General features: G+C 46.4%; 1 protein-coding gene across 3 annotated transcripts in view; it reads left to right on the top strand.

Annotated features, from left to right (window-relative positions):
• Window positions 1–3,366: 3,366 nt before the first annotated feature.
• Window positions 3,367–18,385, top strand: part of alpk3 (alpha kinase 3) — a 57,010-nt gene continuing 41,991 nt past the window's right edge. For 2 of the 3 annotated variants that reach the window (XM_033014856.1, XM_033014854.1), the window contains exons 1-3: window positions 3,367–3,720; window positions 3,949–4,234; window positions 11,863–11,984. In XM_033014856.1, the coding sequence (XP_032870747.1) occupies window positions 4,098–4,234; window positions 11,863–11,984 (259 nt within the window). In that variant the 5' untranslated portion in view covers window positions 3,367–3,720; window positions 3,949–4,097. The remainder of the gene's footprint in view (window positions 3,721–3,948; window positions 4,235–11,862; window positions 11,985–18,385) is intronic. The other variant, XM_033014855.1, reaches the window with a different exon arrangement.

Below are 18,385 nucleotides of genomic sequence, written 5' to 3'. Positions count from 1 at the left end.
CTGAGAGAATGGAGCGGCTGGACTTGTACACTCTGGAGTTTAGAAGGATGAGAGGGGAATCTTATTGAAACATATAAGATTATTAAGGGTTTGGACACGCTAGAGGCAAGAAGCATGTTCTCGATGTTGGGGGAGTCCAGAACCAGGGGCCACAGTTTAAGAATAAGGGGTAAGCCATTTAGAACAAGGAGATGAGGAAATACTTTATCACACAGAAAGTTGTGAGACTGTGGAATTCTCTGCCTCAGAGGGCGGTGGAGGCCGGTTCTCTGGATGCTTTCAAGAGAGAGCTTGATAGGCCTCTTAAAGATGGTGGAATCAGGGGATATGGGGAGAAGGCAGGAACGGGGTACTGATTGGGGATGATCAGCCATGATCACATTGAATGGCAGTGCTGGCTCAAAGGGCCGAATGGCCTACTCCTGCACCTATTGTCTATTGTCTTATATTCATTGCCCCACGCAAGGAAGGCAGCTCTACATTTTGTCTTCTTTATCACTCTTTCTGATGTCGCTGTTATAAATTTGAACACCAACATCTCTCTCCACATCCATATTGTTAAGGGTCTCGCCATTAGCTATTAACTGGACAGGCTAGATGCAGGGAGAATGTTCCCCGGTGTTGGGAGAGTCCAGAACCAGGTGGGGTCACAGTTTCAGAATAAGGGGTAGGCCAATTAGGACTGAGATGAGGAAAAACTTATTCACCCAGAGGGTTGTGAATCTGTGGAATTCTCTGCCACAGAAGGCAGTGGAGGCCGATTCACTGGATGTTTTCAAGAGAGGGTTAGATATTATCTTAGAGCTAACGGAATCAAGAGATTGGGGAGAAAGCAGGAATGGGGTACTGATTCTGGATGATCAGCCATGATCATATTGATTGGTGGTGCTGGCTCGAAGGGCCAAATGGCCTACTCCTGCACCTATTTCAATGTATACTTTCCCCTTACATTCTACCCACCAAAATCTGCCCATTTCTGGAGCTGATCTATGTCCCGCTGTATCTTCTGGCAGTCTTCCTCACTGCCTGCAACTATTCCAATTATAGTGTTGTCAGCAAACATATACCAATCAATCTACATTTACACCCAGGCCATCATTGTGTATGTTAGAGGAATCAGGAATATAGAAATGGCACCGGATCATGGCTCTGAGGTAGAGGATCAGCCATGGTCTTAATGAATGTGAATGGTTCGATGGTAATCATGCATTGTTTTTAAGTTTTTTAGTTTAGAGATACAGAGTGAAAGCAGGCCCTTCGGCCCACCGATTCCGCACTGCCCAGCGATCCCTGCACATTAACACTATCCTACACACACAAGGGACAATTTTACATTTATACCAAGCCAACCCTGTACGTCTTTGGAGTGTGGGAGGAAACCGAAGATCTCGGAGAAAACCCATGCAGGTCACGGGGAGAACGTACAAACTCCGTACAGACAGCACCCGTGGTCAGGATCGAACCCGGGTCTCCGGCGCTGTAAGGCAGCAACTCTACCACTGCGCCACCGTGCTGCCCTTTCTTTCCGCTGACTGGTTAGCCTGCAACAAAAGCTTTTCACTGTACCTCAGTACACGTGACAGTAAATGAAACTGGACTAATGAATGGCGTGGTAAGTTTAAACAGCCTTGTATTCTGTTCTTGAACCTTATGAATCTTTTTTTTAATGTTTATTTTATTAGAAGCAATTGTACAAGAATAAAGCAATCGGCACAACAATTATACAATTTTCGTACAGCTTCATTTTTAACATTTTATAAACTGATACATGAAACGGGAAAAAAAGTAAAAAGGAAAGAATGAAGAAAAAGAAGAAAGATACAAAAAAGAGAGAAGAAAAGACCCGTGAACTGCCAAAGAAGTGAGAGAAGAAAAAAAAGAGACCCCCCCCAAAAATGGAGATGTGTCCCACTATCCCCCCCTCCCCCTCCCCCCCCCCCCCCAGCTCACCCATCCCAAGCATCGGTTTTAAATTTGTGTTTGACCATTCTATTGTTGAAGAAATTCAGTGAAAGGAGACCATGTTTTGGAGAATTGGTCTGATTTATCAGCCAAAACAAGCCTAATTTTTTCTAAATGTAGTGTCTCGGTCATTTCTGTGATCCACATCTTCACTGTGGGGACTGTTATCTTTTTCCAGAATTTGAGTATATGTTTTTTCGCAGTTATTAAGCTGTAGTCAAGGAAAAGTCTTTGGAATGTCGTTAACTTAGAACAGCCCTCTGACATTCCTAAAATTATTAGTATTGCATCTGACTCCAGTTGAATTTTAAGTGTTTTAGAGATGATATCGAATATTCCCATCCAGAAATTTTGTTTTTTTATACAGGATGCGAAGGAATGGGTTAAGGTAGCTTCTTGGAGGTGACATTTGTCACAGATGGGGGAGACAGATGGGAAAATCTTATTCAATTTGGTCTTTGAATATTATAACCGAACCTTATGAATCTTGTGTTCATAAGTGATAGGAGCAGAATTAGGCCATTCGGCCCTTCAAGTCCACGCCAACATGAATCATGGCTGATCTATCTCTCCCTCCTAACCCCATTCTCCTGCCTTCTCCCCATAACCCCACATCAAGATTAGATCAACATCTGTGTGTGAATGTGTGTGAGTGATTGGTGGTGGTCGGAGGGGCCGTAGGCGCAGATTGGCAGCCACGCTTCCATCAGTCTGCCCCAGGGCAGCTGTGGCTACAGAAGTAGCTTACCACCACCGAGTGTGACTGAGGAGTGAATGAATAATGCGATGTAAAGCGCCTTGAGTATTAGAAAGGCGCTATATAAATCCCATCCATTATTAATATTATTATTATCTGGACGATCCAGTGATGTGCTCTCGTTATTGTATCAAGTCCAAAGACGTACAGGTTTGTAGGTTAATTAGCTTGGTGTAAGTATAAATTGTGCCTCCTGGTGTGTGTGGGACAGTGTTAACGTGTGGGGATCGCTGGTTGGCACTGACTCGGTGGGCCGAAGGGCCTGTTTCCACGCTGTATCTGGAAAGTAAACTAAACTAAAATTGCACACATTACTCCCCCCCTCTATTGAGCCCTGTGGTGAAATGGCGTGTTTACTGTAAATCGTATTGTTTCTCAATGGGCAGCTGCTGCAGGTCTGCTGATTGATGGTTGTGGCTGAGTTGATCTAGTCCCGGAGTCTTGGCACATGTGTGTGTGTGTGTGTGTGTCTGGCACCGCGTCTCAGTCGACAAGGGACGCGCTAGTCGGTCAGCAAATCCCGACCAGCAACAACCCCCCCACTAACCCCCACCTAAAAAAAAAAACCTCTCCAGCAACTCCCCACCTCCAAATATTATTCCCACAGCCCCGATGTTATTTGTTCTCACAAAGGCTTCAGGGAGAAACAGACTTCTGGAAAGTGCCGTTCGTATTTTCAGACTGCACGGTGCTTTAAATAGTATCTTATATAGGGAGAGGGGAGGGGAGTTGGCTGACAGGTGCAGTCACTGGGGTATTGACACTAAGACAAATCTCCGAGCAGGCGGAATAGTGAGTACAAAAGTAGTTTCTATTGTATTACACTCATTATTTCTCACTTTAGAGAACCTTTGGCCGCTGGGTCTATTGTCAAACACAGTTCTGGAGCCTGTAAAGTTGTCTAGAGGACGTACACTTTTCTCTCTCTGTACACCCATGAAGCTGCCTGCATCTATTTTTAAACTCTGAACACCAGCCCCGTTATAACTTTCGCTCTCTCGGTAGATTCGTAGGTTTGTAGTTTGTAGTTTGTAGATTTCATGCTTCCAATACTTTTTTTAAATGAAAAAAAAACAACTTTCTGGTGATTGCAATAGTTAGCAAATTAATTTGGGGAATGTAAAGGAGAAGTTTTGAAATGCCAGCGTTAAGGGCGCAGACATTTACTGGAAATGGTTCTTTGGTGATTTGTATTAATGTTAAACTCCTGTTTAAATTTCTCCCAATAGCTGGTGATCCTCACATCAAACCGAGAGGATTTGTGGCTGGTTTTGTCCGGGGTGTTTCTTTGGGATTTTACTTCCTCGGGAGTCTGGATTGAGGGATCTGTGGCGGTCGAGGATTCGAGGTGGGGTTTGCACAGAGGCAAGGAAGGAGAATGAGTTCCAAGCGGATTATCCGGTCTTATTCGGCCAACGGCCGCTACCCATCCTTCGACACTAACGGGGATAATGAGCCGCCTGTCCGGGGAGAATCTAGCCGGAGTTATTTCCTCAACGTGCGGCCTGAGAACAGGTGAGATGTGGGCAGTGGCTTCAGGGATCTGGGGACAGGTGGAGGCCTTTCGGCCCATTGAGGCTGGTCTACATTCCGCACTGGCAAACCATTGGCATGTGCTTTGCTGGATAATACAGGTGTCATGTAGTTTCTGTAGTGTAGTGTTCTGAAGAAGGGTCTCGACCCAAAACGTCGCCCATTCCTTCTCTCAATAGACAATAGACAATAGGTGCAGGAGTAGGCCATTCGGCCCTTCGAGCCAGCACCGCCATTCAATATGATCATGGCTGATCATCCCCAATCTGTACCCCGTTCCTGCCTTCTCCCCATATCCCCTGACTCCGCTATTTTTAAGAGCCCTATCTAGCTCTCTCTTGAAAGCATCCAGAGAACCTGCCTCCACCAGGCAGAGAATTCCACGGACTCGCAACACTCTGTGTGAAAAAGTGTTTCCTCATCTCTGTTCTAAATGGCTTACTCCTTATTCTTAAACCGTGGCCCCTGGTTCTGGACTCCCCCAACACCGGGAACATGTTTCCTGCCTCTAGCGTGTCCAAGCCCTTAACAATCTTGTAATGTCGTTTCTGTAATGTAGTGTAGTGTCTGAAGAAGGGTCTCGATCCGAAACGTCTCCCATTCCTTCTCTCCGAAGATGCTGCCTGTCCTGCTGAGTTACGCCAGCTCTTTGTGCCTATAAAATGATCCCACTATCATGTCACAATGCTCTAATGTGGTATACTCATGTAGTATGTAAAATGATGAGAGGCATGGATAAGGCACAGAAGCATAGTATACTAATGTAGTATGTAAGACGTATAGGTTTGGCAGTTAATTGGCTTGATATAAGTGTAAATTGTCCCTAGTGTTCGTAGGATAGTGTTAATGTGTGGGGATCACTGGTCTGTGCGGACTCGGTGGGCCGAAGGGCTTGTTTCCACGCTGTATCTCTAAACTAAACTAGACTAAGTTAGTCCCATTTGGACGTGGTTGGCCAATAGTCAAGTCGAGCTTATCGTTCAAGCACAAGTGCGGTGTATATGTATGTGCGGATATACACAGTATGTACGGTGAGGTACAGGCACAATGGAAATCTTGCTTGCAGCAGCATCACAGGCACCTAGACTCAGACAACACACAGAAACATAGACTGCAGAAGAATCTCGACCTGAAACGTCACCCATTCCTTCTCTCCAGAGATGCTGCCTGTCCGGCTGAGTTACGCCAGCTTTTTGTGTCTACCTTCAACATATTATACTTATACTCATAGTGTTTTATGACTGTTGGCAGATCAATTTCTCTCCTGGGATAAATAAAGTTCTATCGAATCGTAAAACGTTTGTGAATTTTATAAAACGGTTAAACGACGGCCGTAAAGGAAAAGGAAGACATTGGTGCAAATCACATTTAGAAATAAAACCCAAAACAGGACTGCACAGTGGCGCAGCGGTAGAGTTGCTGCTTCACAGCGTCAGAGACCCAGGTCCCCAGGTTCTATCCCCACTACGGGTGCTGTCTGTACGGAGTTTGTACGTTCTCCCCGTGACCTGCGTGGGTTTTCTCCGAGACCTTCGGTTTCCTCCCACCCTCCCAAGACGTACAGGTTTGTAGGTTAATTGGCTTGGTATAAGTGTAACTTATCCCCAGTGTGTGTAGGATAGTGTTGGTGTGCGGGGGATCGCTGGTCGGCGTGAGCTCGGTGGGCCGAAGGGCCTGTTTCCATGCTGAATCTCTAAACTAAACTAGACTAAGTCCATGGTAGTACAAGAGGTGGTCTGTAGAATTCTGTGGCCAAGATGGCTTTTAAGGGGTCAAATTTTGTTATAGCTGCAAACTAATAAATCTATTATCAGAAAAGGAGGATGGTGTGTATATGGAACGTGTTGCCAGAACAAGTGGTAGAAATGGTTACAATTATGACATTTAAAAGACAATTGGATGGGTACATGGATAGGAAAGGTTTGGAGGAATAAGAGTCAGGCTGAGGCAAGTGGGTCTAACTCGGTTATGCAACTTGGTTAGCATGGATGTGTTGGGCCGAAGGGTCTATTTCCATGCCTTATGATCCTATGACATTGTCAGGCTGGTGAAACCTTTGCGTTCTGGGATGCAGGGTGTTCCTAGTGCCCCAGTGTGTGATCGGCAAGAGAAAGGCACAGCAAGCAATTTGGGGGGGAAAAAGATGCATTTTGGTAGTGGTTGAATCTAAAAGGAGAGATATCGTACATCAGCTTCACTGGGGGCATGGGTGAGACAACATCTGGACTACTCCATACGCAACGCTTGCTTACACAAAGGACTGCAGATGTTGGAATCTTGAGCAAAAACAAAGTGCTGGAGGAACTCAGCGGGGTCAGGCAGAAGTGTGGGAACGCACACCTCCAGGTTCAGGGACAGTTTCTTCCCGGCTGTTATCAGGCAACTGAACCATCCTATCAGCAGGTAGACAAAAGTGCTGGAGAAACTCAGCGGGTGCAGCAGCATCTATGGAGCGAAGGAAATAGGCAACGTTTCGGGCCAAAACCCTTCTTCATCCTATCAGCAACTTGATAGCAGTCCTGAGCTACCATCTACCTCGTTGGAGACCCTCGGGCTATCTTTAATCGGAAATTACTGGATTTTATTTTGCACTAAACATTACTCCCTTTATCGTGTTTCTGTACACTGTAAATGGCTCGATTCGAATCATTTATAGTCTTTCCACTGACTGGATAGCACACAACTTAAGCTTTTCACTGTACCTCGGTACACGTGACAATAAACTAAACTGCACTAAATCTGTTAAGGCAATGAAGTTTTCTGAACTGAAGACGTGCCCTAACCTGCAACATTACCCGTCCATTCCCTCCATAGATGTTGTCCACCCTGACCCACTGACTTCCTTCAGCACTTTGTTTATTAGAGAAGGTTCGCTAGAATGTGTAGGAAGGAACTGCAGATGGAACGAAGATCGACACAAAAAGCTGGAGTAACTCAGCGGGACAGGCAGCATCTCTGGAGAGGAGTAATGGGTGACGTTTCGGGTCAGAAGAAGGGTCTCGACCCAAAACATCACCCGTTCGTTCCTTCTCTCCAGAGATGCTGCCTGTCCCGCTGAGTTACTCCAGCATTTTGTGTCTATCTTCAATGTATTGAATGGGAGGGTTGACTTTAGTGGGAAAAGGTAGACTTGTATCTGGTGGAATTCAGAAGAGCGAGAGGTGACTTGATTGAAGATCTTGAGGGTCTGGAGAAGATGTTTCTTCTGGTGGGTGAATCTTACTTAGACTTAGACTTAGTTCCTCCCACACTGTTGAGTGCACTGGGCAGCAAGCTTTTGCCATCCTGTTTGGTCATGTGTGACGTCTTCCACCCTCGATAGGCTTGCGTCCCGGCCTTCCAAATCCTTCTGGAATGTTCACCTCCATGTGAGTTTTGGTCCGCCTCTTTTCCTTCTTCCGTCAGCTTGCCTCGTCATTGCTATCTTAGGTGCACGTTCTGGTGACATTCTGAGTACATTTCAAGCCCTGCAGATTTCATCCTGCGTCCCTCTATGTCCTGGCTGAGAGGCCTAGTTGCAGTTTCCCGGTAGAACTCCTCGCTTGTGATGCGGTCCCTGTAGCTAGTCTTCACGATCTTCCTCAAGCAGCGTTGTTGGAACGCATCCAATTTCTTTTTCATCTTCACATTGATTTTCCATCTCACTTGGCATAGAGGGCTGTAGGGAGGACTGCGGACTGGAAGAGCTTGACTTTTAGCATCTTGGATATCCCGCCACTAGACCACATTGGCTGCATTCTTCTGAAGACTGATGCAGCTTTACCAATTTGGGAGTTTGTGTCGACTTCTGCATCTCCATCTGCTGTGAACATGCTGCCAAGATGGGCACATCTTGTGGCGATTTCCACAGTTTACAATCCACAACTGCTTGGGGGACCCCCACTAGAGACAGATGGGTGAAACCTTTCCCCTCAAGAACATGGCGATTCTTGGGTATTCTCTTCCCCTAAGGGTGGTGAAACCTGAGCAGTTAACTTTTTTTAACGTGGAGGTAGATCGCCCAAACATCGGACATTCGAAGGCCACCTTCCTTCACTCAAAGGCCAAAGTACCAGCTTCAAGGGCGTGACGTTCGTGCATTTGTCTGGCATCCAACGACCATCCATTTTGGTGGCCGATACCAGACTGAACCTGTTGACCTGGTGAAGATGAAAGGGCAAGACCCATGTGTAAATGCTGCAACATTAATATCTGACCAGTGAGCGTGGAGAATTTACAGGCAATATCCCATCCATAGAGAGACACAAAAATCTGGAGTGATTCAACAGGTCAATTTAGAGGTACAGTGCGGAAACAGGCCATTCAACCCACCGAGTTAATGCCAACAGCGATCCCCACACACTTACACTATCTTACACACAAGGGAGAATTTACATCGAAGTTAGACACAAAAAGCTGGAGTAACTCAGCGGGTCAGACAGCATCTCTGGCAAAAAGGAATAGGTGCCGTTTCAGGTCGAGGCCCTTCTTCAGACTGTCTGAAGACCCGAAATGTCACCTATTCCTTTTCTCCAGAGATGCTGTCTGACCCGCTGAGTTTCTCCAGCTTGTTGTGTCCATCTTCGGGTTAAACCAGCATTTGTAGTTCCTTCCTGTACAATATCCCATCTACTTTTGCTCTTTGCAAAACGTGCGTTTTGCTGAGCTGTTTTGTACGAAGTCTAGATATAACCATAACATACAGGGGGGGCAGTTACAGACAGTATCAGAGAGCAGGATTGAACCTGGGCTCACTGGAGCTGTGAGACATCAGATTCACTATCAGTGTCTCTGTGTCACCTCTATAGGGAGCATTCACATTTCCAGAGTAAGCCTTTAAGAAGGAACTGCAGATGCTGGAAAATCAAAGGTAGACAAAATTGCTGGAGAAACTCAGCGGGCGCAGCAGCATCTATGGAGCAAAGGAAATAGGTGACGTTTTGGGTCAAGACCGTTCTTATAGGTTACAGTTTAGTTACTCTTCACGCTATCTGCTGTACTTATTGTCTGCCTTTGATTGTACTCGTGTATACTATTATCTGATTTAAATGGATAACACACTAACAAAAGCTTCTGGCTGTCTTGTGTAAGGAGGAACTGCAGATGCTGGTTTATACCAAGGATAGACACAAAGTGCTGGAGTAACCCAGCGGGTCAGGCAGCATCTCTAGAGAAAAAGTACAGATGACGATTCAAGTCAGGTCTGAAGAAGGGTTCCGAACCGATATGATGTCTGACCTTCGCTCCATAGATGCTGCTGCACCCGCTGAGTTTCTCCAGCTTTTTTGTGTACCTTCGATTTTCCAGCATCTGCAGTTCCTTCTTAAACAACATGATGTCTGACCTGCTGAGTTAAGACATCGTATATACAACCCCACCCAGAGGCCTACCGTTTACTGTGTAGGTCCTGCCCTTGTTCGACATCCCAAAATGCAACACCTCACATTTTTCTGTATTGAATTCCATCAACCATTCCTCCGCCCACCTGGCCAATCGATCCAGATCCTGCTGCAATCTTTCATGACCATCTTCACTATCTGCGAAACCACTCACTTTTGTATCATCAGCAAACTTGCTAATCTTGCCCAGTCTGTCCCCATCCAAATCATTGATGTAGATGACAAACACTAACGGGCCCAGCACCGAACCCTGAGCCACACCACTAGTCACAGGCCTCCAGTCCGAGAAGCAACCTTCCACCATCACCCCCTGCTCCCTTCCATGGAGCCAATTTGCGATCCATTCAGCTATCTCTCCTTGGATCCCATGTGATCTAACCTTCCAGAGGAGCTTATCATGAGGAGCCTTGTCAAATGCCTTACTGAAATCCATGTACACAACATCGACAGCTCTGCCCTCATCAACCTTTTTGGTCACGTCTTCAAACAAACTCAATCAGATTTGTGAGACACGACCTCCCATGTACAAAACCATGCTGACTATCCCTCATCAGCCCTTGCCCATCCAAATGCCTGTAGGTTGAGGTTCACAACATCAGTCGTACCATGGGTTGCTCCCCAGTGGACACCAATAACCTGTAGATAGACACAAAGTGCTGGAGTAACTCAGCGGGACAGGCAGCATCTCTGGAGGGAAGGACTGGGCGATGTCTCGGGTCGAGTCCCATATCTTTGCAGCATCTGTGTCCGCAATTTTCAAGTTCTTCTATATCAATCCAGGAAACGTTAGATTCATGGAGTCATGCATGTACAGAAATAGGACCTTCACCTTGCCTCACAGCCATCTGTCGGTCCATTGTGAAATGTACTTGTTGACGTTGGCAAACAGTCCTCCCATTCCTTCTCTCCGGAGATGCTGCCTGTCCCGCTGAGTTACTCCAGCATTTTGTGTCTATCTTCGGTGTAAACCAGCATCTGCAGTTGTTGATACCTCTATAATCTTTTTTGCTTGCTGTTTCAACAAAGTATTAACACAACTATCTGGGCATTTTTATGTGGCAGAGGAATGCCATAGAAATTAATGTTTAATTTTATTGCCCCATATGTAGTTTTTTTACATATATGGTCCGAGTTTTGTTAGGAATAGGAATACTTTATTGTCATATGTGACTAGGCACAGAGAGACTCTCTGGTTGCATAAACAATGTATACAAATAAATATCAGCCACCTACGGCGCTGGCGCAGTTACAAAGCACGCCGGCTCCCCCTCTTGTCCCCCCCCGCCCCCACCATTGTCCAATGTTCGTCCCCTCCCCCCTCACGGAGGTCCAGTACAGTTTATAGCGGACTCAGATACTATTACTGTGCGGAAGCAATTTTTAACCTGCCAAAGAGATGGCAGCCAAGAAACGTCACCTATCCATGTTGTTCTCCAGAGATGCTGCCTGACCCGCTGAGTTACTCCAGCACTTTTTATTCTTTTACGCAAACCAGCACATGCAGTTCCTTTTATCTCCCGTGTATCCACATAATCCGCACATTATGTGTTTATTGCTGCGATTATTCCCACCAACTCATTTCACATTAATATGAAAACTCTTTGTATTCGCTAATTCATTATGGCGCAAAGGAGGCCATTCAGCCCATCGAATCTGTACAGGCTCCCATTAGAGCAATCATATTCTCCCTCTGCTAATTCCCTGGAGCTTTCAAATTATTGTCTCTGACTCGTGCCCATTTATTTATTTATTTTTGCCCCTTACCACGCAACGGCCACTTTACCAAGCCGTGCAGCTTTGGAATGTGGGAGGACACTCATGCGGTCACAGGGAGAATGTGCAAACGCTATCCTGGCCACACACTTATCTCACCACTGCCAGCAGGAAGAGGTACAGGAGCCTGAAAACTGTAACGTACAGGAACAGCTTCTTCCCTACAGCCATCGGGCTATTAAACGCAACAACGAATAAACTATGAGCACTGAACTGCAAAAGACTATTACTATTTGTTATTTGCACTATATTTGTTATTTATTGAACTTTTTCTTTTTTTCTCTTCCCTCTTTATGTACAATGTTTACATATTCACATATTGTGTTGTACTGCAGCAAGTAAGAATTTCATTGTCCCATCCAGGAAATATGACAATAAAACACTCTTGATTTGACTTGTTTCCGCGCTGTATCTCTAATCTAAACTCATTTGAGCACTGCCGATTATTTTCTCTTTCAGACAAACGTTTTGCACCATCATTGCTCAGATAACGGAAGAGACTCAGCCAGGTTTTGAAACCACACTGAAATCCCATTCAGTATCTGAAGACTCTGATATCAAGTTCACTTGCATAGTCTCAGGTATGGAACTCACTTGTTCTTTTCTGGGGATGATCCCACCATGAATTGCTGGCTCCATTGCTGATATACACTTGTTAATTGCATCCAAACCATAACTTTGGAGCCCCAAAAAGGGACCGCGGGTCTGATGGTGACAGAAAGAACTGCAGATGCTAACTTATTTTTGGCTATTCAGTTTTGGTCTCCTAATCTGAGGAAAGACATTCTTGCCATAGTACAGAGAAGATTCACCAGACTGATTCCTGTGATGTCAGGACTTTCATATGAAGAAAGATTGGATAGACTCGGTTTGTACTCGCTAGAATTTAGAAGATTGAGGGGGGATCTTATAGAAACTTACAAAATTCTTAAGGGGTTGGACAGGCTAGATGCAGGAAGATTGTTCCCGATGTTGGGGAAGTCCAGAACAAGGGGTCACAGTTTAAGGATAAGGGTGCAATCTTTTAGGACCGAGATGAGGAAAACATTTTTCACACAGAGAGTGGTGAATCTCTGGAATTCTCTGCCACAGAAGGTAGTTGAGGCCTGTTCATTGGCTATATTTAAGAGGGAGTTAGATGTGGCCCTTGTGGCTAAAGGGATCAGGGGGTATGGAGAGAAGGCAGGTACAGGATACTGAGTTGGATGATCAGCCATGATCATATTGAATGGCGATGCAGGCTCGAAGGGCTGAATGGCCTACTCCTGCACCTATTTTCTATGTTTCTATGTTTATGGGGGGGAAAAAAAAGCAAAGTGCTGGAGTAATCAGCGGGTCAGGCGGCATCTCTCAAGAACATGAAGAGGTGACGTTTTGGGTCTGGACCCTTTTTCAGACTCCAGGATTGACATTAGTCTTGAGAACAATGCCAGACAAGTGTACACAAAGCTGTACGGGGTGGATGTGAAAGTGGGACATGATAGGAAAAAAGACACAAAGTGCTGGAGTAACTCAGTGGGTCAGACAGCATCTCTGGAGTACATGGATAGGTGACTTCAGGACGGGCTCCTTCTTCAGACTGGGAGAAAATCTTCAACGCAGACATATCTTGAGGAGATCTTTCAGTAGAATGTATACGCAAGGAACTGCAAATGCTGGTTTACAAAACCGACACAAAGTGCTAGAGTAACTTAACGGGTTAGGCAGTATCTCTGGAGAACATGGATAGGTGGCGTTTCAGGACAGGACCCTTCAGATAAATAGATGACGTTTCAAGTTGGGACCCATCTTCAGACTAAAGATAGAAGATAGAATTTGTGTGAATGGGTGGCCATTGGCCAATGTGGACTCGTTGGGCTAGAGTGCTGGGTTCTATGCTGTATCTCTAAAATTAAACATAAAACTACAGTTGAAACTTCAGATGACAAACGACTAGAGTAATCTCTTGAGAAGTGGCGCAGCGGTAGAGGTGCTGCGTATCAGCACCAGAGACCCGGGTTCGATCGTGACTCCGGGCGCTGTCTGTAGCGAGTTTGTACGTTCTCCCTGTGACCGCGTGGGTTTTCTCCGGATACTCCAGTTTCCTACCACAATCCAAAAACGTGCAGGTTCGTAGGTCAATTGGGCTTCTCTCAATCTGTGCCTAGTGTGGAGGTTGTCAGTGTGGGATAATATAGAACCAGGGTACGGGTGATCGTTCGTTGGTGAGGACTGTTGGAAGGGCCCGTTTCAACGCTGTATCTCTGAACGGAATCCTGGCATTGATCCCGGCGTTATTGCTACAGGTCCACCACCAATTTTCTGGCAATTAGATATCCGGCACTTCCTTTAATCCGGACAGAATTACGAGCCTGCACTTGAAATCCCTCCAGGAAATCACTGGATGGATTTAAGAGATAGTTAGATAGAGCTCTATGGGGCTAGTGGAATCAAGGGATATGGGGAGAAGGCAGGTTATTGATTGGGGACAATCAGCCATGATCACAATGAATGGCGGTGCTGGCTCGAAGGGCCAAATGGCCTCCTCCTGCACCTATTTTCTATGTTTCTAAGTTTCTAAGTCCCCCCAAAAATGTGGCATCTAGGCCGGGTGAGGCGGGCCATTTCCCCATTGATCGGGACCTCCGCGACCAATCGGTGGTGTGTCGTCCCCCCCCCCCCCCCCCCCCGGCTCTGGAACTCCGACCCAGCCACAGATGACAGATCCGTTCCCATAGCCGACTTCCGAGGCTGACTCTGGGCCGGCATCTCGGCCCCCCCGGCGGCTAGGCGGAACGTTCTGCTCCAGTTCGATTCCTCTTAGAGGCCGTGGCCTGTGTTGGTCCAGCAAAATGGACAGTCCAGCAAGGTCCTGGAAGCACGGATGTAGGGAAACTGGTGGTGGACCTGTATTAGCGGTGAACAGGCCCAAATCCCGATTATCTGCATTTTCGGAGTAAGCTCAATAAATGACGTAGCATTAAGAAGCAGACAAAACTCACAGAACTTCTAAACCCGAAATTAAATCTTCATTGCTGTGTACCGTGATGCTACATTGTAATTTGCTGCTGTTTCATGGATCTGTGAGTGATCCTGGGTCATGTTAACAGCCTGTTACAAACACAACGCCGCACAGTGGTGCAGCGGTAGAGTTGCTGCCTGACTGCGCCAGGGACCCGGATTCGATCCTGACCACGGGTGCTGCCTGTACGGAGTTTGTACATTCTCCCCGTGACCTGCGTGGCTTTTCTCTGAGATCACACTCCAAAGAGGTTAATTGGTTTGGTATAAATGTAAATTGTGTGTGGTATAGTGCAGGGATCGCTGGTCGGTGCGGACCCGGTGGGCCAAAGGGCCTGTTTCCGCGCTGTATCTCTAAACTAAGAAACAATAAACCAAGATGTGCTTGTGTCAGAGGCCCAGTGGCTATAATGTTCCATGTATTTCCAAGCTACAGTGGAAACCATCATAAGCTGCAGATCAGGCAAGTTCAACTCATTACAGTTCAGTTTATTGTCACGTGTACCGAGGTACAGTGAAAAACTTTCTGTTGCCTGTTAAACGGTCAGCAGAGACACTATAGCAGAGGATGCTTTGAAAATGCAGGGTGACTTGGAAAGGTTGAGGGAGTGGGCAGATGCACGGCAGATGAAGTTTAATGCGGATAAATGTGAGGTTATCCACTTTGGTATCAAAAACAGGAAGGCAGATTACTATCTAAATGGCGTCAAGTTGGGAAAAGGGGAAGTACAACGGGATCTGGGGGTCCTTGTACATCAGTCCATGAAAGTAAGCATGCAGGTACAGCAGGCAGTGAAGAAAGTGAATGGCATGTTGGCCTTTATAACAAGAGGAGTCGAGTATAGGAGCAAAGAGGTCCTTCTGCAGTTGTACAGAGCCCTAGAGAGACCCCACCTGGAGTATTGTGTGCAGTTTTGGTCCCCTAATTTGAGGAAGGACATTCTTGCTATTGAGGGAGTGCAGCGTAGGTTTACAAAGTTAATTCCCGGGATGGCGGGACTGTCATATGCTGAGAGAATGGAGCGGCTGGGCTTGTACACTCTGGAGTTTAGAAGGATGAGAGGATATCTTATTGAAACATATAAGATTGTTTAAGGGTTTGGACATGCTAGAGGCAGGAATCATGTTCCCGATGTTGGGGGAGTCCAGAACCAGGGGCCACGGTTTAAGAATAAGGGGTAAGCCATTTAGAACGGAGATGAGGAAACACTTTTTCTCACAGAGTGGTGAGTCTGTGGAATTCTTTGCCTCAGAGGGAGGTGGAAGCCAATTCTCTGGATGCTTTCAAGAGAGAGCTAGATAGGGCTCTTAAAGATGGCGGAGTCAGGGGATATGGGGAGAAGGCAGGAACGGGGTACTGATTGGGGATGATCAGCCATGATCACATTGAATGGCTGTGCTGGCTCGAAGGGCCGAATGGCCTACTCCTACACCTTCTTCTTGGAAGCTCCCTCAAAACCATTATTCAATCCTTCAATGGAGGAAGATGCATTCCTTTGTATTAAACACAAAAATAAATGGTAGAAACATTCAGTGTGTCAGGCCGCATATGTCCAGTCCAGGCACCTACCTGTGTAAAAAGAAAAGTTGCCTGTACATCTCCTTTAAACTTGCACTTACCACGCACACTCGTTAAAAAACTATTTTAAACATTTGTGTGGGAAGGAACTGCAGATGCTGGTTTAAACTGAAGATAAAGATACAAAATGCTGGAGTAACTCAGCGGGACAGGCAGCATCTCTGGAGAGAAGGAACAGGTGACGTTTCGGGTGGAGATCAGCTCCGAGACAAGGAGATAAGGAGGAGTAAGGTGTGAAAACGGGACATAGCTGGAAGGCAGGAAACATGTCCCTGATGTTGGGGGAGTCCAGAAACAGGGGCCACAGTTTAAGAATAAGGTAACGGGACTGGAAGCGATGTCCCATTGTCACACCTTGCCCCTCCTTATCTCCATGTCACCCTCTCCCCTGACTCTCAGTCTGAAGAAGGGTCTCGGCCCGAAATGTCACCCATTCCTTCTCTCCAGAGATGTTGCCTGTCCCGCTGAGTTACTCCAGCATTTTATCTCTTTATCTTCAGTTTAAACCAGCATCTGCAGTACCTTCCTTCACATTATTACCGCACAGACGTTGATCAGGGAAGATCATGACGTGATGTTGTCCTGGATTGATTATTCTCCTTTAGGTCCGGTTAGTGTCCAGCTTCACTGCTTTCTGTCACATGATACATTTTTATGTTGTTAACTTCAAGCTATTTTAACCATCCAGCACGCTGGGCTGTGCTTGCGGCAAGATAGGACATGTGAGAGATATTGAGTTACAGACCATCCCTCTGGGTTATGGAGCAGGGACCTAGTTGTAGGCTGCGTGACCTGCGGCTTTAATTGAAGGTAAGCAGTAAGGGTGGGTTAGCAGGGAGTGACCCAAGGCGGTCCATGCAAAGGCCCTAGGTCACAACAGACAATAGGTGCAGGAGCAGGCCATTCAGCCTTTCGAGCCCGCACCGCCATTCAATGAGATCATGGCTGAACATCCATAATCAGTACCCCATTCGTGCCTTCTCCCCATATCCCCTGACTCCGCTAACTTCAAGAGCCCCATCTAGCTCTCTCTTGAAAGTATCCAGAGAACACTGCCCTCTGAGGCAGAGAATTCCACAGACTCACAACTCTCCATGTGAAAAAGTGTTTCCTCATCTCTGTTCTAAATGCCTTACCCCTTATTCTTAAACTGTGGCCCCTGGTTCTGGACTCCCCCAACATCGGGGACATGTTTCCTGCCTCTAGCGTGTCCAAACCCTTAATAATCTTATATGTTTCAATGTCACCTCTTAAATACACTAAGTTCCACTTCCAGCTAAACCTGAATCAATGATAAATTGGTAATAGATAGCAATTTGAGCCGGCACAGTAGAGTCACATTAACACTATCCTACACCCACTAGGGACAATTTACCAAGCCAATTAACCTACAAACCTGTACATATTTGGAGTGTTGGAGGAAACCGGAGATCTGGGAGAAAACCCACGCAGGTCACGAGGGGAACGTACAAACTCCATACAGACAGCACCCGTAGTTGGGATCGAACCCGCGTCTCCGGCGCTGCATTCACTGTAAGGCAGCAACTCTACCGCTTCACCACCGTCACCATCTCCTGGCTAACAATGATCTATTCTACTTTTTCCACGATCTCCACCCCCCTTTGATGTATCGATCTTACACCTTGCACTTCCTTATCTCTGTATCTCCTCCTCCCCTGACTCTCAGTCTGAAGAAGGGTCTCGACCTGAAAGTCACCCGTTCCTTCCCTCCAGAGATGCCGCCTGCCCCGCTGAGTTTCTCCAGCATTTTGTGTCTCAAAGAGATTCTATCTATTCCCCCTCATGGTTGGTGAGTTCTGACGATGAGGCATTTTGCCAGACAAGCTGGGCAGTCTGCTCTGGGAACCACGCCACTGGATCCATGGAGTCATTACCCTGCAGTGCCGCTAGGACGTTCCATGCTGACCAATGCCCTTGTGGTCAAAGGTGTTGGTTCGGAAGGACAGACGGTGTGGCAAAGTCCAGCTGACTGGCACATTGTGTGGCATATGCAAATTTAAAAAATAAATGTTGACAGTAAAAGAACAATAATTAGAACTAATGATATATCAAAGATCAATGAGACAGCCCTGCCTAAAGAGCTGGCCATAGAAACATAGAAACATAGAAAATAGGTGCAGGCGGAGGCCATTCGGCCCTTCGAGCCAGCACCGCCATTCATTGTGATCATGGCTGATCATCCCCTATCAATAACCCGTCCCTGCCATCTCCCCATATCCCTTGACTCCACTAGCCCCTAGAGCTCTATCTAACTCTCTCTTAAGTTCATCCAGTGACTTGGCCTCCACTGTCCTCTGTGGCAGGGAAATGCATAAATTCACAACTCTCTGGGTGAAAAAGTTTTTTCTCACCTCAGTCTTAAATGACCTCCCCTTTATTCTA

Source organism: Amblyraja radiata, chromosome X (genome assembly GCF_010909765.2).
Source record: "Amblyraja radiata isolate CabotCenter1 chromosome X, sAmbRad1.1.pri, whole genome shotgun sequence".
Lineage (NCBI taxonomy): Eukaryota > Metazoa > Chordata > Chondrichthyes > Rajiformes > Rajidae > Amblyraja > Amblyraja radiata.
This window is presented reverse-complemented; position numbering and strand designations above follow the sequence as displayed.